Genomic DNA, 21,443 nt, shown 5'->3' with positions numbered 1-21,443 from the left:
CTTAAGACATGATTTCCCTTTGGGAGTATCTCATCAAATATTATTTTTTGAAGAGGATGCCCAAGATCTGACTTGTATCTTAGTGCAGACTTCTGGGAAATTTAGTTAGCTAATCACACAAGCAGGAAATTTTATTTCTAGAGGGTGTTCCATACACCATCTGTGTACAGAATGCCTCCAGACAAGCATATTGCATGGAATTTTACAGAAATTAGCGCTGCAGACTAAAAATAAAAGGTAACTTTTAGTAACATTCAATTACAATATTACTTGTGTAGCAATTGTATACGCTATATTTTTTATTTGCTATTCACACGAAAATAGATTTACCCTTTAAGTAAAGGAGCAGGGATGGTAGTGACATCACTGACCAAATATGACCCCCCGCCCCTTCCCTTAAATAGCTGATGACAGTCGAGGCGGGGGATTCAGTATTTCCACCCAAATTGAAGGTAGCACTGTACCTTTTCTTCAGTCTGGCAGGAGCCAATTGAGTAACAATTCAGGAAAAATTCATCGTTTTGATTAACAAAGTCTGATACTACTGTACTGCTGTTTTGTCAGAGCTAGAGTAAAGGAATACATCCGTGGGCACCCTTTAGATATTCATGTTCCAGGCCCCTGAATGCTGTTGACTACCCATCATTTGCTTCATTCCATTCTAAGCCCTTGTACACACGGTCAGAGAATCCGTTGGAATGTGTCCTATCGGACAGTGTTGTCGGATAATCCGACTGTGTGTGGTATGCATCGGACTGATTCCATCGGAATATCCGTCGGACCCAATTTTCCAACTTGTTGGAAATATTTTCCGACCAATTGGTTCGATCGGACATACTCCGATCACGTTTAGAGAATTTTGATCGGACCACGTGCCACGCATGCTCAGATCAAATTCCTACATCAAAGCTATTGGCTACTAGCCTGAACGTAGTCCCATCGTAACGAAATTACGTCATCACGTTTGAAATGATCGGATTTTTCGACAACTTAGTCCGACCGTGTGTATGCAACAGTTTCGGACAAGATCCGACGGACAAAATCTGAAGGATTTGGTTGTCTAAATCTCCGACCGTGTGTACAAGGGCTTAGACCTGCTTCTAGTATTCAAACAGCTGATCAGCACATGGCCTATAAAGTCTGCACTATCCAGTGGCCAGCAGGGAGGAACTCTAGATCCACAGATAAAATAAATGAATGCGGATGCTACCTCTGCATTGATTTTAAGGTATTTTTGGGACTAAATGTACAAAGGCTTTAAAATAACAGGGTAAAGCAATTGAGAATTGAAACTTTGTGTATTGGTATTTTTTTTTTATTATTAAAAATTTTAATTTTACCTGGGCACATAGGCTTTAATAACTTCTGGTCATGAATTAAAGCCTAGGTTAGCACACCATAGTAGTTGTCATGCTGAATTGTTTAGATCAGTGGTTTTCAACCCCAAGTACCCACAACAGGCCATGTTTCAGGTTTTTCCTTTATCTTGCACAGGTGCTTTAAATCAAAGTCAATGGCTTGGTATTTTGGACAGCTATCTAAAGGCCCATACACACGATCAGACTTTTTGACAAACATGCAAATTAGCTGTTTTGGAGCAACATCCGACCGTGTGTACGCTCCATCGGACAAACTTTTTCTGTTTTCATCGGACTTTTGTTGGCTGTGCAAACGGACAAACTTTCTGGCAACAAAAGTCCGATGGAGCAAAGTCTGATCGTGTGTACAGAAAACCATAGGACTTTTTGTACAAAGTACAAACAGGCATGCTCAGAACCAATGCAAAAGATCAGACAACAATACAGAAGTTGACCAAAGGTGGCGGTAAAGAGCAGAAAAAACATGTGATTTGGTGAAAGTTGGCTAAAAAAAAGTCCTGCTGTGTGTATGCAATACAAGTTCACGGCCGACGCCCTTTGTACAAAAATCCAAGGGAAAGTTTGTACAAAGTCCTATCGTGTGTATGAGGCTTAAGAGGAATTCCCAAAACATGGCCTATTGGGGGGTACTTGAGGACTGAGGTTGAGAACCACTGGTTTAGAGACCATACCTGGACCAGGTGTGTTTTCTATTCATAGTTGGGTTGTGGGAACATTACAGTGTAAGCTCGTTTAGGATAGAGATTGACTTGAATGGTTATCTATAACATGTTCCAATATAATATAAAAATTGTCACAATTCAACTCGTGTTGATGAACAGAAAGAAAATCACTTTACCATACAATAGATATTTCTTCTTGTATTGTTTCAGTATGTAACCCTCCTAAGACCAAAAAAGCAAAGACATCTACATCAACCAGTGATGCCATTCCAGGAACTTCACAAAACACCGAGCAAACTTCAACCAAAAAAAAAGCCCCCAAACGAAAACTGGACAAATCAGAACCAGGTAATCTAGCATTTATCAACATTGCTCATTAACAAGTGCTAAACTGGGACTAACAATTAACCTGGTACATACTACATACCTGTATAAATGTGGGGGTTATCTATAAAAGTAACCAGTTGCTTTGCAGTGCAAGGACAATGAACAAACTCTCTTTAAAAATGCACCATCCCTTTTGGGAAATACCATAGTTACCAAAATGCAAGTTTAATCTTAAAAAAACAAGTATGGGGTTAACAAAAAAAAAACACCCTTTACTCCCCTGGATGGATCAATCTGCATCTGTCTCCACCACCTCTGAAATAAGAACACAGCTGGTCACTCAGTTTTCCCCCTCTGCTCTGAGCCTAGAGCCGTGACTGTCTAAGGCCCCGTACACTCGAGAGGATTGTCCGTCCAACTAAGTTCGTCAGACAATCCGACAGACAGTCCGTCCTACTTTTGAATGAACGGACTTGACCACACACGATGAACAGACAGTCCGCTGAAAACTTGCGCGATGACGTACAGCACGTACGACGGGACTAGAAATACGACGTCCAATACACTGCAATGCAACCTTCGGCCGTGTAAATCCTTTCTGAGCATGCGCCATACTTAGTCCGTCCAACTTGCCTACTCACGAGCGGACTGTCCGCTGAAACCAAGTTTGGACGGACAATATTACGGAAATTCCGAAAGACTTTGTCCTCCAGACTGTCCGCTGAAAAAGTCAGCTGAAGCCCACACACGAGCGGATTGTCCGCTGAAACACATTTCAGCGGACCAAGTCCGTCAGACAGTCCGCCCGTGTGTACGCGGCCTCAGTCTCCCAGTGGTGCATCTGAGAGGTTGAGCCAGCTGCTGTGGTCCAGGAATCTGAGTGAATCCCAACTGTAAAGTCAGGATTATTTCCCCAGCCTGGACCAGCTGAATGATGTCAGCCGACAGCAGATTTTAGTCCGCTGTTGGCTGAAAACAGGTCACAGAGCAAACTGCACACCAGTGATTAATAGGAGAAGTATAGCCAAAAAGCTTTAGCCATACTTCTCCTTTAGGCCTTCATGCATATTAGCAAGCTAAAAACTGCTAAAAATATTTTAGAGTTTTTTTGCCAGCGTTTAGCAGTGTTTAGCACAGTGTTTAAGCTACATTGTAGTAGCGTTAAGGAGCGGGGCCACCAGCGTCATTAACAATCATGGAATAGCTGGTTGTTAAGGAGAGGGCCAGTAAGCTGGCCGTCATGTCCTTAACAACAGATGAGTTATCTGCTGTCAGCGGGGTTTCCTGCTGACAGCTAAATGTAAAATAAAAAAATTGGCAGCAGCAAAAAATTGTGAAAAAAAAAGCAGACAGAAGCATGTTGCGGGATGTCGAACACCCCGTGACCGGGACCCCTCGCGGGGCTTCCCCGGTCCTGGAAACAAGACCAGACCACACGGGCCTCACAAACTCCTACTGAGCACGTGACTTCAATACCTTAACCACTTTCAGACCAGACCAATTTGATGGCTTAAGAACAGACTACGTTTTGCAATTCGGCACTGTCGCTTTAACTGACAATTGTGCGGTCGTGTGACGTGGCTCCCAAAGAAAATTGACGTCCTTTTTTTCCCACAAATAGAGCTTTCCTTTAGTGGTATTTGATCAACCCCTTGCGGTTTTTATTTTTTGCGCTATAAACAAAAAAAAGAGCGACAATTTTGAAAAAAAAAAAACACATTATTGTTTACTTTTTGCTATAATAAATATCCCCCAAAATATATAAAAAAATACTTTTTTTTTCCTCAGTTTAGGCCGATACATATTCTTCTACATATTGATTGGTTTGCGCAAAATTCATAGCGTTTACAAAATAGGGGATAGTTTTATGGCATTTTTATTAATAATTTTTTTTTTACTAGTAATTCCAGCGATCAGCAATTTTTATTGTGACTGCGACATTATGACGGACACGTTGGACAATTTTGACACATTTTTGGGACCATTGTCATTAATACATAATAGTAGTGCGATTAAAAATGCATTGATTACTGTAAAAATGTCACTGGCAGTGAAGGGGTTAAGTGTGTGTGTTCTTTTTACTGTAGGGCAGCGTGGCTTGGCGTTTATCACTGATTGTCCTTCCCTATAACAGGGAACAGACGATTGGTGACAGCCTCACTAGGAAGCATGGGGAGAGGTTTGTTTACACTTACCTCTCCCCGTTCTTCAGCTCTGTAACCCGATCGCGGGACACTGGCGGCGATCGTGTCCCGCAGCCACAGTCATGGAGCTCAGGACTGGGTCGCGAGAGTGCCGCCGGCGGCACGTGATCAACAGCTGGGCACTTAAAGGGCAACGTACCTGTACGTGCTTGTGCCCAGCCGTGCCATTATGCCGACGTATATCGGTGTGAGGCAGTCCTTAAGTGGTTAAGATGAGTAGCCACGCTCTGAAGAACCACCAGGCTTTTTTAGACATGTGCAGAGTAAAATATTTTGTTTCGGAATTTCGTTTTCGTCCGAAAACTTCATTTATTTAGTTACTCCCGAAATTCGTTTTTATTTATTTCGTTTTCGTTCAAAAATTGCATTCGTCCGAAAATCCACATGAATTACGTTTGAATCTGTCTTGGAAGGCTTATGGTGTCTGTCGAATGTATAAAGAAGATTTGACGGAGCTAACTATATAGCATACTTTAGAACCCTATTAAAGTCTATGGGACTCCAACATTCAAAATCTAAAGTGCTAATTGTAAAGACTAATTTGCAAGTTACTGTCCTAAAAAGTGTTTGGGGACCCGGGTCCTGCCCCAGGGGACATGTATCAATGCAAAAAAAAGTTTTAAAAACGGCCGTTTTTTCGGGAGCAGTGATTTTAATAATGATTAAAGTGAAACAATAAAAGTGTAATATTCCTTTAAATTTCGTAGGGGGGGTATCTATAGTATGCCTGTGAAGGGGCGCATGTTTCCCGTGCTTAGAACTGTCCCTGCACAAAGTGTCATTTATGCAGGAAAAAAAGTCCTTTAAAATCACTCGCGGCTATAATGAATTGTCGGCTCCGTAATACAGAGAACACTCATTGAAAGTCATTGATAAAAAAATAAATAAATAAATAAATAAAAAAGCGTGGGGGTCCCCCAAATTCAATTACCAGGCCCTTCAGGTCTGGTATGGATATTAAGGGGAACCCTGCCTCAAATTTAAGAAAAAATTGACGTGGGGTTCCCCCTAAAAATCCATACCAGACCCTTTACCCGAGCACGCAACCTGGCAGGCCGCAGGAAAAGGGGGGGGACGAGAGAGCGCCCCCCCCTCCCTCCTGAACCGTACCAGGCCACATGCCCTCAACATTGGGAGGATGCTTTGGGGGTCTGTGACCCCTCAAAGCACCTTGTCCCCATGTTGATGAGGACAAGGGCCTCATCCCCACAACCCTGGCCGGTGGTTGTGGAGGTCTGCAGGCGGGGGGCTTATCAGAATCTGGAAGCCCCCTTTAACAAGGGGACCCCCAGATCCCGGCCCCCCCCTGTTTGAAATGGTAAGGGGGTACAAAAGTACCCCTACCATTTCACAAAGAAAGTGTAAAAAATGGTTAAATAAAACAAACACACTTTTGAAAAATTCCTTTATTAAAAATAAAAAAAAGATTCCAGCGGCGGTAATCCACTCTTGCTATCCAGCGACGGACGGTCATCTCTCCAGCGATGCCTCATCTCATCCAGCGCAGCGCAGCATCCTTCTGTCTCCTCCACGGAGACACTACAGGCATTCCGGCGGCTGACGTTTCTTATATACGGAGGGCGGGGCCACCCGTCACCTGACCCCGCCCCCTCTGACGCAAGGGGAAACCCGGGGTTCCCCGTGACGTATGGGTGACCCCGCCCCCCCTCTGATGTAACGGAAACCTGCCTGTGTTACATCAGAGGGGTGCGGGTCACCCCTACGTCACAGGGAACCCCGGGTTTCCCCTTGCGTCAGAGGGGGGCGGGGTCAGGTGATGGGTGGCCCCGCCCTCCGTATATAAGAAACGTCAGCCGCCGGAATGCCTGTAGTGTCTCCGTGGAGGAGACAGAAGGATGCTGCGCTGCGCTGGATGAGATGAGACATCGCTGGAGAGATGACCGTCCTTCGCTGGATAGCAAGAGTGGATTACCGCCGCTGGAATCTTTTTTTTATTTTTTTATTTTTAATAAAGGAATTTTTCAAAAGTGTGTTTGTTTTATTTAACCATTTTTTACACTTTCTTTGTGAAATGGTAGGGGTACTTTTGTACCCCCTTACCATTTCAAACAGGGGGGGGCGGGATCTGGGGGTCCCCTTGTTAAAGGGGGCTTCCAGATTCTGATAAGCCCCCCGCCCGCAGACCTCCACAACCACCGGCCAGGGTTGTGGGGATGAGGCCCTTGTCCTCATCAACATGGGGACAAGGTGCTTTGAGGGGTCACAGACCCCCAAAGCATCCTCCCAATGTTGAGGGCATGTGGCCTGGTACGGTTCAGGAGGGAGGGGGGGCCGCTCTCTCGTCCCCCCCTCTTTTCCTGCGGCCTGCCAGGTTGTGTGCTCGGATAAAGGGTCTGGTATGGATTTTTAGGGGGAACCCCACGTCAATTTTTTTTTAAATTTGACGCGGGGTTCCCCTTAATATCCATACCAGACCTGAAGGGTCTGGTTATGGATATTTAGGGGGAACCCCACGTCAAATTTTTTCTTAAATTTGAGGCAGGGTTCCCCTTAATATCCATACCAGACCTGAAGGGCCTGGTAATTGAATTTGGGGGACCCCCACGCTTTTTTTTTAATTTATTTATTTATTTATTTATCAATGACTTTCAATGAGTGTTCTCTGTATTACGGGAGCCGACAATTCATAATAGCCGCGAGTGATTTTAAAGGACTTTTTTTCCTGCATAAATGACACTTTGTGCAGGGACAATTCTAAGCACGGGAAACATGCGCCCCTTCACAGGCATACTATAGACAACCCCCCCCCTACGAAATTTAAAGGAATATTACACTTTTATTGTTTCACTTTAATCATTATTAAAATCACTGCTCCCGAAAAAACGGCCGTTTTTAAAACTTTTTTTTGCATTGATACATGTCCCCTGGGGCAGGACCCAATCTCCTATTCTATATCGAACTGTTGTAACAACGAAAACGAACGAAAATAAAGCATTTATTTATGTCGGATTTTCGTTTTTCGGATTTTGTGCTTTCGTTATCGTTTGTCAAAACCAAAACGAAAATAGCTGAAATTCGGACGAAAATGCGTTCGGACGAAAACGAATGCACATGTCTAGCTTTTATGCCAGCTATGGATGAGGCTAACTCCAGCTCTGCAAAGGTCTCTTTTGGAGACCTATCCTCTAGGACAGGGGAATCCAAAATTTCGAAAGAAAGGGCCAATTTACTGTCCTTCAGACTTTAGGGGGGCCAGACTGTGGCCAGTGGGCATAAACAATGCCCAATCTTTGGAATTAGGGGAAGAAATGGTTGGTGTCGTTGGGAGGAATAGTGCCCCATTTTTGTTGTCAGTGGAAGAAATTCTGCCCCATTGTTGGATATTATTTGCTTGACCTTGCACAATCACTGCACTGGTGTATGGGAAGGGATTTACTAAAACAAGAGTGTGCAAAATTTGGGGGGGAAAAAAAAGGCAAATAAAGAAAACATAATATATCGTATACAACTGAAGCACAAGTCATATTGTTGTTGAATGCTATTAAAAATTACCTTTCCTCTACAGCTCTGTAATTTTCTGAAAATGCAATGCAATATCTACCTCTAGAGGTGTTCTCTACACAGAGTGTGTATAGAATGCCCCCCAGAAACAACTTCTTGCTGGCGTGATTGGCTCACCAATTTACCCAGAAGTCTGCCCTAAGACACAAGTCAGCTTTCCGGCATCCCTGCAACAGGATTGCGAGATACTTTTAACAGGAGAGCACGCTAAAAGGGATGCTGACCCTGTAATTGTCCTCATTAGAGCCCTGCAGGTGTCACAGCTGATTGAGAATTATGAAACCACTCTCATTAGACTTACTCACTAACAGGGGCACAGAGTAACAAACAGGGATTTCTTCAGAATAAAAATAGGAAGGAATCTGCAACAAAGTTTGTAAAAATCCTTGCAATGTACATAGATCACCCAGAGGGGAATGTTTTTTCTCAACAAAAGTGGAGTTACTCTTTAATCACTTCCCACTCGGCCAATGTACATATACGGCTGGGTGGGAGCCGCCTCCTTCTCCGTTCCTGAACGTCCATCAGAAGGAGGGGGATCGCGCTCGTGCCCGCGCAGCGGCGCGATCCCAATGTGCGCATCCCGGATCGGCAGGAGGGCTCTGTGATTAGCCCTCCTGATCACATGACAGCCGTGTCCAATCATGGCCGTCATGTGATGTAAACAAACTGGGCAATCGGCTCTCCTCTCCTCACATGGAAGTCATCGCTGAGGAGAGGAGAGCAGATCGCTGCATCCGGCTGGTGATCAGTGAGTATGAGCTGTTTTTACAGCTTTTTACTCACTGATTACTAGTCTAGTATAAACCTACAGTGTAAACACACATGTCACCACAATACACGTCACCACACATGTCCCCAAAACACACATGTCCCCAAATAAAAAAAACACATGTCCCCCACATATGTCCCACTAAAATCACATGTTCCAATGATCATCTGCACACATATGTACTTGATCACCTGCACACATGTGTACATGATCATTTGCGTACATATGTCTGTGATCACACAACCAATTATTATACACTTAACGGATTTTTTTTTACCAGAAACATGTATAGAATAGATTTTGGCTTAAATTTATGACAAAATTGGATTTTATTGGATTTCTTTTAAAATAGAAAAAAGAAAATATTGTTTTTTTTTTCCAAATTTCCGCTTTTTTGCGCTTATATCGCAAAAAATAAAAAACGGAGTCGTGAATAAATACCACCAAAATAAAGCTCTATTTGTGTGAACAAAATGATAAAAATTTCATTTGGGTACAGTGTAGCATGACCGCGCAATTGTCACTGAAAGTGCGAGAGCGCTGAAAGCTGAAAATTGTGCTGGGAAGGAAGGGGGCAAAAGTGCCCTGTATTGAAGTGGTTAAAGTTGTTGTAAACCCACTTTGAAAAAAAAAACCTAACACCTGCAAGAGAAAGGCATACTGAGCTAGTATGCAGCGACATCGCTCCCGGGAGTTACTTCCGGGCATCGCGGCTCCAGCCAATCACAGTGCTGGAGCCGCGGTACCCGGAAGTAACTCCCGGGAGCGATGTCGCTGGCTGTTGTGTATGGGCACCGCACAAGGGCTTCGATCTCAGGTGAGTATTACACTCATTATGCCTTTGTCTTGCAGGTGTTTGTTCTTTTTCTGTTTTTTCAAAGTGGGTTTACAACCACTTTAAAGACTAACTCCTGTATATATAAAATCTCAATTGCCACATTCTCCTTAAGTGGTGGGGAGGGGGCTACTTTACTATAATAATAATTGAGTGAAGTTTAGTACTAACCAGGGGTCAAGTCCTGGGGAAAAAAGTGTGGCAACTCCCACCCAAGATCCACTCCCCCACCAAAAAAAAAAATGATACGCTCATATGCACGAACGCTTCAAAAGTGGTATTTTTCATCCAATTTTCGTATTGTGTGTATGAAGCTTAACTGTTATTAGAGAAAAAAAAAAACAATCCTCAATAAACATAAATACGGTAATTCTCTGAATAATCAGCATTCATTCAATTGTGCTTCCATGGAAATGTGAACATCATGTTCTGCTCTTTATTGGGGAATGTTATTTCGTATATAGAGTGTTTATGTGGTGAGTTAACACTTTTCATTGAACAGAGTTTGGATAACACAGGGTTAAACGGAAAGGTCATAAATGAACTGCACATTATCTGGACAGAATGCTTGGGGAGATAGTGATGTGTTCCTGCTTAGGAGATGTATGTTAGCTTGGGGGGCTGCAAACTCTGCAGGGCTCCAACAGGGCTGCAGGGCTATTCCAACCCTTCACATATTTCCACATAAACTTCCCTCGTGGCATTAAGCTTTGCCAGGTATTGTGCTCAGCTTACCACCCCAAACTGATGTTCCTCCCTCAGCTCACCTCTCTCCCTGCATGTCCTGTGAGCAGAATAGCTGATCTACCCATCAGCTAGCTGTGATTGACAGGTAGATCGAAGCGGAAGCTGTCATGGGGCCCCCTACTGGCAATGCCTGAATGGTCAGGTGTGCGGCACTTACTATTGTGAGCTGTGTCGGGGGCTGCTGGAGTAGCACCTTCCACACAGCTCGCATACTTCAAAGTCTTGCAGGATGCGGCTTCTAATGGGAACTGAGTTCCTTTTGTGGAAAAAGTACAGGAACTCCGTTCCCATGCGTTACAGCAGGACTTGAGCCCTGGTACTAACCCATCTTTCTGTTTCTTCAGTAAGATGCTAAATGGACTCTACTATTGTGTGAGGTTAAAAAAGGTAACCAGGCTTGAGAGTTCTACAAAAGAAAACATGGGGTACAAAAGGGTATAGGGTGCTCACGGGTGACAAGACCACCATAAACTGTACTGATATTCTTTACTGTAATAATTTTTTTGAGCCAGGCTTATAATCTTGTTTCCTTTGCATTTCTTGTAGATCAGATTGATGAAAAACTGAAAAAGCCAAACAAGGTGAGGTTGTCTTAAGCAATATTAGATCTCTTGAATAGGTCAGTGATCCAAGAACAATATGATAACTGATTTGTTACTGCTGGCTCAATATTCCTTTGCAGCAGGAATTAAGGTCACTCTGCACACTGCCTCCTATAAAATTAAATCAACTGTATTGCATAGGCAGCTTTGTGAGACATTCCACTCCTTTTTAGCTCTTACTGGGGCTTAGTTGTAAGGCAAGCTTGTTCAGAAAGGAAGCGTAGCATGAAGTGGAGTGTCTCTAGAAGCTGCCCTATGCAATAGAGTTTATTGAATTCTGGTGTGTGGAGTGACCTTGATTGAATTTATAAATGGAGGGAGATAATGGAGCCCTCAGCATTGGCGCAGAGGCTGCAGAGAAAATTTAACGGGGGGAAAACAGGAGTTGAAAGAGTGTGGAGAGGACAAATGAAAGAGTAAGTGAAGGGAAGAAAAGACAGCATGAGGAAGATGGAGAAAAGTATGAGCTTGAATTGGCGTTGGGTCAAGGAGTGCAACAATTGGGTCACGCAATAAGGGTGTGGCAAAAAGCTTTGAAAGGATCACAAAAATATCTAACCGGCAGGATCGTTCTATGGGGGACATTCCCACCATATGTGAATATGTGTGCAGGTATTGCAGAAAAAAATTGGCAATCCTGGCAGGACCAGGCACCACCTGGTAAGTAATTTATAGTTTGACTCTAAAGCAGCGATATAAGTCGAGGAAGATTTAGTCACCTGCCAGATGTATGACCAGTCGGCAGGATCTAAAGTGAGATTGAGGTCTGTTTCACTTTTACTAACATAGGCCGGAGCTTCGGTATCACAGGGATTAGGATATGGGTGTATAGCTCAGAAAATAGCCCACATTTATGAGGGTCAGATTTACAGGCCCGTAAAACATGGGACAGAGGAGTGGGAAGGGGTACATGAGGTAAGAAAATGTTTAATTTGCAGGTACCAGAAGAATTCTGAGGAGGGAAGACCAGAGGTCTTTCATAGTGTAGGAAAAGACTTAAAGTGGTTGTTAAGCCACTCTAATGCCACGTACACACGGTCCGAATTTCGGCCAGCAAAAGACCGATGAGAGCTTTTGGTCAGAAAATGCGACCGTGTGTATGCTCCATCCATTAAACTTCCTTTTTATAGTGCCGTCGTACGTCGCCGTGTTATTGACAGTCGGAATTTGGTGTGACCGTGTGTATGCAAGACAGCTTGAGCTGAATTCCAATCGGAATTCCGTCAAAAAAAACATGCGGCATAACATTTATGCACCATCAGCACTGCCTGCTATTGCAATGTCCCCCTCTGTGTGTGATTTATAAAAATTCTGTAAATACCTAATTTCAGAGCCGAGATCCACGATCACATAACTGGCCATCTCTCTTCTTTCCTCCTCTGACAGATGCAGTGGGAGGGGCAGATATTCCCTCGCTGATGTCAGTCGGAAGGGGAGGAGAAGAGAGTCGGCCGGTCATGTGATCGTGGATCGCCGCTCTTAAATTAGGTATTTACAGCATTTGTTTTTTATAAAATCACACACAGCGGGGGACACTGCAATAGGAGACAATGCTGATGGTGCATACATGTTACAGCTAAGCAAGCAGGAGGAAGGAGGGCAGCACTGTCACGAGCTGGCAGGCAGGGGGGGTTGGAGGGAGGAGGACACAGGAGCACAGAGGGGACAAATAGCAGGGCTGCGGATGATGGAGGCATGTAAACTGATCACGGTGTCAGGGCCCAGCAGCCATGCTACACCATGGTCAGTTTACATAGGGGAGGAGAGAAACTGGTAGGATCAGCAAGCTTTTTTTTAGGTGTTACTGGGAGCCAAATGACACAGCACAAGCACTGTGTCATATAACATGCTTTAAAGAAGCAGGATCTATTTTTTTGTCTTTTTTTTGGTTAACAAACACTTTAAAGGAATTGGTGGTAAAGAATTTGTGGGCTCAGGTCAGGCCTGCTGTAGACCAAATGGAAAACAAGATTGGGGAAGACCAAGCTGGATAGAATGAAGAGTTGTGTAGAAAAGGAAAGTAAAGGATTATGGGAGGATTGCAGGCCAAAACAATTGTTTCAGCCTACCCCATAATGCGAGGCTATGTCTTGTAACAGGCTTGGTGACAGGCCGATGGTGTAATGTGACCAATCAGAGAAGATTTGATGCAGAAAGGGGGTCACATTCCAAAGATTCTATAGGTACCCTTAAGGGGGGTTCCTTAGTAACATTATATTTAGGAAGTTGCACTAATTGTGCAGCATAGTACAGTAGTATTTCAAAAAATTGGGCACACCGAGGCCCCCTCTGATCCTTGAAGTGTATAAAGAAGGCCTAAGCTTGCCCCAAATAAAAAGAGATACCTGCCATTGTAAGATTTGCAAATAGTGGGGCAGTACCGGTATTGGGAGTCTCCAAAAGAGGTAAAGAATTTCAGGGAGAATAGACATTTTGACGATTGTGATCCTACCCATCCAGGCAGAGGGCAAAGAAGCCCACTTACGCATTAGGATTGAAAGGTGGAAAAACATAGGGGTATAGTTTGCTGCATATAGATCTGATGCGTTTGCAGTGAATTTAATAACCAAGAGAGAAATATGCCTGGTGGCCCAAGGAAAAGGGAGACTCTCACAAAGCTGGACAGGCAGGGAGAATGGCAGGGAAATGTTAAGAGCTGTCAACTTATGTGGATTGACTGTAAGACCAAATACTTGTCCAAAATGCGAAAGTCTCTCCAGCAAGTTAGGGGCAGAAATCAAGGGGGAGGTCATAAAGACAAGGATGTCATCTGCAAAGAGACAGAGTTTGTGTTGGTGACCGTCCAGTTCTACACCTTGAATGTTAGGGTTCGAACAAATTAAGAGGGCTAGGGGCTTAATTGCCAAAATGAAAAGGAGGGGGGAGTGGGGGCATCCTTGACAGGTACCACACTCTAGAGGAAGAGATCAGAGGGAAGTAAACAAAGGCTTTGGGATTCAGGTATAGCATGGAGAGCCATTGTAAAAGGGGTCTCCAAACCATCAGCAATGCAAGGTATAATGCAGATAAGGCCACAAATGTGTCAAATGCTTTAGGTATTTCTAAGGAAATGAAGCACAAAAAATACTATGTGTAAGAGCTGCGTTGGCCAAGAGTGTTGCGTGTCCGACGTGTCTTAACAGGTTTTTTTTACTTAGGCTGACACAATACCACATCCAAAGATAACTTTATGATCACTTATAAATATAATAAAAGTAATAGCTGAAGAGGAGCATGATCAGAAATACCAGCATAAACTATACAAATTCTATCAGTTAGAACTATAATATCTGCTGCACCAAACATTAGATCATGTCTGAAGGTTGAGTGCTTTAAGAGCCCTTTCACAATGTCAGTGCCCGAAAAACGCTCGTAAAGCACAGCTTAAACTAGCAGCGCTTTACCAGCGTTTTTCAAGCGTTATTGGGCGCTTTTAACCCCTGCTAGTGGCCAAATAAAGGGTTAAAAGCGCCCACAAAACGCTGCTGCCAATAGCGCTTTTCAGGCGTTTTACAGGCGCTTCCCATTGATTTCAATGGGAAGGGGCGCTTTAGGAGCGTTGTATTCACCGCTCCAAAAGCGTTGCAAAGAAGCTGCTTGCAGGACTTTTTTTGATGCCCTGCCAGCGCAACGCCTCAGTGTGAAAGCACTCGGGCTTTTACATTGGGATTGCAGTTGCGGCTTCTTTCAGGCGCTTTTTTTGAAGCTAAAGCGCCTGAGAAACGCACCAGTGTGAAAGGGATCCCAGTGTGAAAGCACTCTGGCTTTTACATTGGGTTTGCAGTTGCAGCTTCTTTCAAGCGCTTTACAGACACTTTTTTGAAAGCTAAAGCGCCTGAAAAACGCCCCAGTGGGAAAGGGGTCTAATTTAGATTTGTAGAACAGCTTCTTCACAGTACCAGAACCTTTAAGCCGACCCGGCAGTACTGTAAGTATAGTTTAAATGGTGCGTCCTCCAACCGACTCACCAGGCCCTCCTGAGAGACCAGCCTTCATCCTGGTTCTCTCCAGCAAGGGTCCTCCCCTGGATCTCCTCAGCTTGGCTCGGCTTCTTACAAACAGGCAAGACAGTGCAGGACCACCTCAGGATTAGTAGGCCCCAGATGGGCTTCTGGGCCTACTTGCAGAGCTTGCAGCAGCATAGCCTCAGGCCAGAAGGGCCACGAGGTGAGAACTGACTAGAGCACATGGCATCTGTTCAATAAATACCCCTTCCCAGAATTCACAGCGGCCAAGAACCTCCTACTGGGCTGTTTCCAGAAAAAGAATATTCATTACAGATTATAGTGGAGTTCCCCCCAAAAAAAAATTTCATTAATGTCCATGAAATAAATGAAAAAAAAACATTTGGAGAATTTTTTTTAACTCGCCTCTTAATGCCTGCTGATAGGGGTCCCTCGTAATCTGCCTCCTCACTTACCTCGGCGCCAGAAGGGATATCAGCTTTGCCCCCTCCCTCTAGGCAATCATCTGGGACATGTCACAGGTGCCAAATGATTGCGCAGCCAGTCACGGCGTGCGGCTCGTGCATGCACAGTGGGTGCCCAGCTGTGAAGTCACAGCTGTTTGCCCACAGTTATAATGCCGGCGGCGCTGAGCGGAGGGGGAGACGAGCGGGGACCCTGGAACAGGTAAGTGTCCGATTATTAAAAGTCAGCAGCTGCAGTATTTGTAGCTGCTGACTTTAATATTTTTTTTTTTTTTTTTTTAAGCGGAACTCCATTTTAACTTAGTTGTAATTCCCACACTGTCCTGTGGTACCAGTGACACCTCCTGGCAACAGTGAGAAATGCAAAACACAGTCAAGTTTAGAACAGAACCAAATAACTGTATACATTCAATCTGAGCGGTTTACAGCTCAGCCAAAAACTAAATTGACACTATAGCCCATAATTTTAGGAACAGGGGGCTGCAGACATAAATATATGCAATGTGTATATGTCCAGTTGGCATACTCCCCTTATTATGTGTCTTTCCTTGTCGCTGCTTTCTGACAAAAGTGTTTCCTGTAAAAGTGTTTTGCATTTTTTACAAGGCTTCTCCTGGAATACGTTGCTCAAGGTCTCTCTTTTTCACATTACCTGCCAGTCACTGAGAGAGCTTCATAGTTTACTGACAAGGATAAGGTGCTGGGAGTTCTGCTGTTAGTCAACCAACCCCTGGTAAGTTTGCTATCAGCGGCTTGGTTCAGTGTGTAACACAACAGCTGAGCCATGCTCTAATGCCGCGTACACACGATCGGAATTCTCATCGGAAAAAGCTCTGATGGTTTTCCCGACAGAATTCCGAGGGAATTCGGCTCAAGCTGTCTTGCATACATGTGGTCACATCAAATTCCGATTGTTTAGAAGGCGGTGACGTACAACACGTATGACGGGACTATAAAAAGGAAGTTCAATAGCCAGTAGCCAATAGCTTCTGTCTCGTAGTTGAATCTGAGCATGCAGGATTTTTGGCGTGTCGGAATTGCATACACAAGATCGGAATTACCGATAGAAAGTTTTTCCATCGGGAAAATTGAGAACATGCTATCAATTTTTGGCTGGCGGAAATTCGGACAGCTAAATTCCGATGGAGCATACACACGGTCGCATTTTCCGATGAAAAGCTCTCATCTGTCTTTTTCTGGCTGGAATTCCGTTCGTGTGTACGCGGCATAAAAGGGACATCAGAGTCCTTCCTTGTAAAGCTTTTATCTTTGTGAAGAGAAGGCTAGGTGAGCAGGCTGTATGCCTGTGGATAAGCCTTTTGGCTGGTGCCCAGGCCTAGAGGGTGTTCTTATCTGTGGCAGGCTATGTTTCTGGAGGCCAGGTGGGTTTAAATTTGTTCTGTGCTAGGAACCACAGTGTAGTAACCCTGCATATGGAAGAATAGCACACATGAATAGTCAAACATAGAACTATTGCACATAAAAGTAGTTTGCTAATCCAGGCAGGCACAATACACCACCAGGTTATTGGTTATTCAGCAGTCAGGTTTTTGGAGACAATATCTCCTCGTTCACAAATCCTAAAATATACAATTGACCAGCAGTTAGCAGTGCACCATTATAGTAATAGAGGCTACAAGAAAAAATAGACCAATCTTAGCTGTAGAAACAACAAACAATGTTGAAATTATATTCTGCATATAAAACTTGTTGTAGTGGTCTTCATCGACAATCAGGCATGGTGCTACATGTATGTGCACACTATGGAATCAGCATGTTAGTTATGTTGATTCACTTTTCTGACTGCTTTTTGCATGTACATAACTCAGGTGGACCATTTATTTGTTGGGTTGCCAAGGTTAGAACATCATAAATATAGTTTAGAATGGCAACCCAAGGCTAAAGTTGCAAGTATATTGCCAATGAAATCCAAACATTGCTGAAGTCATAAAGCCCAGTAAATTTTATTTGAATTTAATATGTAGCACTTACCGGCAAATCAGTTTCTGGTTTTAATGGGCTTACCGTTACCTTTCCTCGCTCACTTCTCATGTCCAGGGGTTCCCGTGGTAGATGGCCCAGAGACTTTACATACTGGCGACAGATCCACCTAAAAAGGGATTTTTATTTGCTAAAACGTCTCTGCCACAGACTTTGTTGTAGAACGTGTAGGAAACTAGGAACTTGTAGAACACTTGTGTGGTACCAGTATCTTGCAGCCGGTTCGGCAATACCGCACAAGATAGGATTCACTCAGGTCCTTTAGCTTTACCAGGCTCTTGCTAAGAAGCCAACCCTTGTGTGGCCTTCTTCTGAAGAGTCCTCCCCTGGATAACTACGAAGTTGCTGGGCCTCTCCACAATCGGAGATGGCACCAGACCACCACTGAATCCTTTCCTTAGAAATGGAGTCAGAACATTCTTCTGGACCAGAACCCCGAACCACGTGACATCTGCATTTTAAGTACCCTCTCCCAGAAAGCACAGCAAAAGTGACACTCCCACTGGGCTGGCTCAGAGAGAAAGTAACCTTAAAGCACCCAACCAGACTGTGTTTCCATGCCTGCCAGAAGACAGTGCCCCCTATGGCCAGGCTGAACACCCTATAGTCCAGTCAGACTGATGCTGAGGTCAAAATTTGGAAGAATTATACCCAAACCAAATTGCAGTTCAGGTGTAACATTAAATAAAAAAAAAAAAATAGCGCGTGCTCTACGGGAGCCAGCGCTACAAATATAATTTTTTTAAGTTAAGCAGTAAAGTGTAAATGACAATATTATGCAAAAACATATACCGTATTTATCGGCTTATAACACGCACTTTTTTCCCCTTAAAATCGGGGGAAAATCGGGGGAAAATCGTGGGTGCGTGTTATACGCCGATCCCTGTGGAGCGCCGCCGACATTTACCGAGCTTAGCCGAGTGTACTGTGTACTCGGCTCCGCTCTCAGTCACGCCCAGTCCCGCCTCCTAGCCTTTACGTCCCGCCATTGGCCCGGTGTTGTGTCCATCACAGGAGCCAGGACAAGGGGTGGGACAGGGACGTTACTGTGAGCAGAGCCGAGTAGCCGAGTACCCTCGGCTCGGCTCGGTCTATGTCGGCGGCGGGAGGAGCCGAAGATCTCGACGACTGTGGCGGGAGGAGCCGAAGATCGCGGCGGGAGGACCCGAAGATGGCGGCGGTAAATTTAAAACTAACCATACTGCAATTTTGTGGAAGGCTGCAGGGGGACAGTGGAAGGCTGCAGGAGAACAGTGTAGGGCTGCAGGGGGACAGTGTAGGGCTGCAGGGGGACAGTGTAGGGCTGCAGGGGGACAGTGTAGGGCTGCAGGGGGACAGTGGAAGGCTACATTGATGGGCATTTAAAATGTAAGTTTTTTTCCTTAAACTTGCCTCCTAAAAGTTTTTTTCCTTAAACTTCCCTCCTAAACTTGGGGTGTGTGTTATACGCCGGCGCGTGTTATACGCCGATAAATACGGTATCTTTTAGGGGCAACTTAACATAACCTGGCTTCTGTAGGCAGTGCCTAGGTTTTTGTGACATCCTGCTCTTTCTGGGGAGATCCTGTGAAATACAGAGCAGTCCAAATCTCAACAAAAAGATGCACTTGCAAGGAACTGGAATGTCTAAGTGATGCAGAAAAGGGGTAAGGCAAAAATATAATCTAACTTTTTTTCTTTACAGGTAAACTTTGTACATACTATCAGCAGGCAATTTACAGGTGGCTCTCACTTGGGCTTTTCCCCCCACACACATGGGGTGCTTCTCCTTAGGCCCCGAGGCCATCCTAAACAAAGTTACAGGACATGCTAGATGAAGGTCAGGGGTGGCAAGTTTTCTCTTTCTATCCCCAATGTGTCCTCTGTCCATCCTGGCAGTTCAGTCCGGCAGAGGGCTCTCTCCTGCCACACAACTCACCCACAGCTGGAATATAAAGATGCACTGTCTCCACCCACTACAAGAAGGATTACAGATAAAGGGGTACTAATACCTATCAACACACTTTAATTCAGCAGGTTTCTTCCAGTGTTTATGTGTGTCACTTGAGTGTGACTATATGAGGCATCAGTAAATAAAAAACAAAAAAACACAGAGTGATGCAAAGATCAGTTTTTACGCAGGCCTGCTCTGTCAGATCATGACATAATGATAGAGATATTTGTTCTTAACCACCTTCCGACCGCTGCATGTACATTTACGTTGGCAGAATGGCACAGCTGGGCAGATGGGCATACAGGTACGTCCCTTTGAATTTTACGCCATGTAGGTCACGTGCGCGCCGCCGGTGGCGCACCCATGACCCTGCCGGGAGCTCCACGAGTAGGATTGAGGGTCCCACAGACACTGTCTGCGGGGATACATGCAATCGTCTCACGGAGCTGAAGAATGGGGAGATGATAATGTAAATAAGCAACTCCCCGTTCTGCCTAGTGAAACGGTCACTGATCATAGCTCCCTGTAATCGGGAGCAGTGATTACTGAAGTGTCATTCGTAGCCATGCCCCCTAACAGTTAGATTCACTCCCCAGGACACACTTAACCCCTCCCTAGCCCCCTATTGGTTAACCCCTTCACTGCCAGTGTAATTTTTACAGTAATCAGTGCAATTTTATAGCACTGATCACTGTAAAAGTGACAGTGGTCCCAAAAATGTGTCAAAATTGTCCGATGTGACTGCCATAATGTCGCAGTCACAATAAAAATCGCAGCATGGATTGTCCGTTCTCTATATATATATATACATATATATATATATATATATATATATATATATATATATATATATATATATATGTGTTATTATTCTTCTGTATGATGTATTTTGAAAATCAATAAAAACCTTTGAAAAAAAATAAATAAATCGCAGATCGCCGCCATTACTAGTAAAAAAACAATTATTAATAAAAATGCCATAAAACTATCTCCTATTTTGTAGACGCTGTAACTTTTGCGCAAAGCAATCAATAAATGTTTATTGTGATTTTTTTTTTACCAAAAATATGTAGAATATGTATCGGCCTAAACTGAGGAATTTTAGTTTTTTTTATATATTTTTGGGGGATATTTATTAAAAAGTAAAAAACAATGCGTTCTTTTCAAAATTGTCGCTCTTTTTTTGTTTATAGCGCAAAAAATTAAAACCGCAGAGGTGATCAAATACCACCAAAAGAAAGCTCTATTTGTGGGGAAAAAAAGAGCATCAATTTTGTTTGGGAGCCATGTCGCACGACCACGCAATTGTCAGTTAAAGCGACCCAGTGCTGAATCACAAAAAGTGCTCTGGTCTTTGGCCAGCCAAATGGTCCGGGGCTGAAGTGATTAAAGTGGAGCTTTAATCATGAAATTAAGTCCTGCTTGATCACTTCAGGCTGCTCCCTTTTGCAGGTATAGCTATGTAAAACAGAAAAATAAGTGTGTGTAGTGCTATTCTTTTCACTCTCTGCGGTTACTGGGGTATGATGTCGCCACCTGCATAGTATTTAGGAGCAGATAACCTGTGTGATCAGGGCAGAATCTCTAAGGCCGCGTACACACGAGAGGACTGTCCGTCCAACTTAGTCCGCTGAAACGTGTTTCAGCGGACAGTCCGCTCGTGTGTGGGCTTCAGCGGACTTTTTCAGCGGACAGTCTGGCGGACTAAGTCTTTCGGAATTTCCGTAATATTGTCCGTCCAACTTGGGTTTCAGCGGACAGTCCGCTCGTGTGTAGGCAAGTTGTACGGACTAAGTATGGCGCATGCTCAGAAAAGATTTACACGGCCGAAGGTTGCATTGCAGTGTATTGGACGTTGTATTTCTAGTCCCGTCGTACGTGCTGTACACGTCATCGTGCAAGCTTTCAACGGACTGTCTGTTTATCATGTGTGGTAAAGTCCGTTCATTCAAAAGTAGGACGGACTGTCTGTCGGATTGTCTGACGGACTTAGTTGGCCAGACAGTCCACCCGTGTGTACGCGGCCTAAA

At 44.2% G+C, this 21,443-nt stretch overlaps 1 protein-coding gene across 1 annotated transcript in view; it reads left to right on the top strand.

The window, feature by feature from the left end:
• LOC143923525 (uncharacterized) overlaps positions 1 to 21,443 on the top strand; it is a 151,186-nt gene that overhangs the window by 69,454 nt on the left and 60,289 nt on the right. Inside the window, exons 6-7 of the mRNA XM_077447248.1 lie at positions 2,252 to 2,389; positions 10,995 to 11,029. Of these exons, the coding sequence (XP_077303374.1) occupies positions 2,252 to 2,389; positions 10,995 to 11,029 (173 nt within the window). The remainder of the gene's footprint in view (positions 1 to 2,251; positions 2,390 to 10,994; positions 11,030 to 21,443) is intronic.

Source organism: Lithobates pipiens, unplaced genomic scaffold (genome assembly GCF_037356315.1).
Source record: "Lithobates pipiens isolate NorthernLeopardFrog02 unplaced genomic scaffold, aLitPip1_a1.2 Scaffold_22, whole genome shotgun sequence".
Classification (NCBI taxonomy): Eukaryota; Metazoa; Chordata; class Amphibia; order Anura; family Ranidae; genus Lithobates; species Lithobates pipiens.
This window is presented reverse-complemented; position numbering and strand designations above follow the sequence as displayed.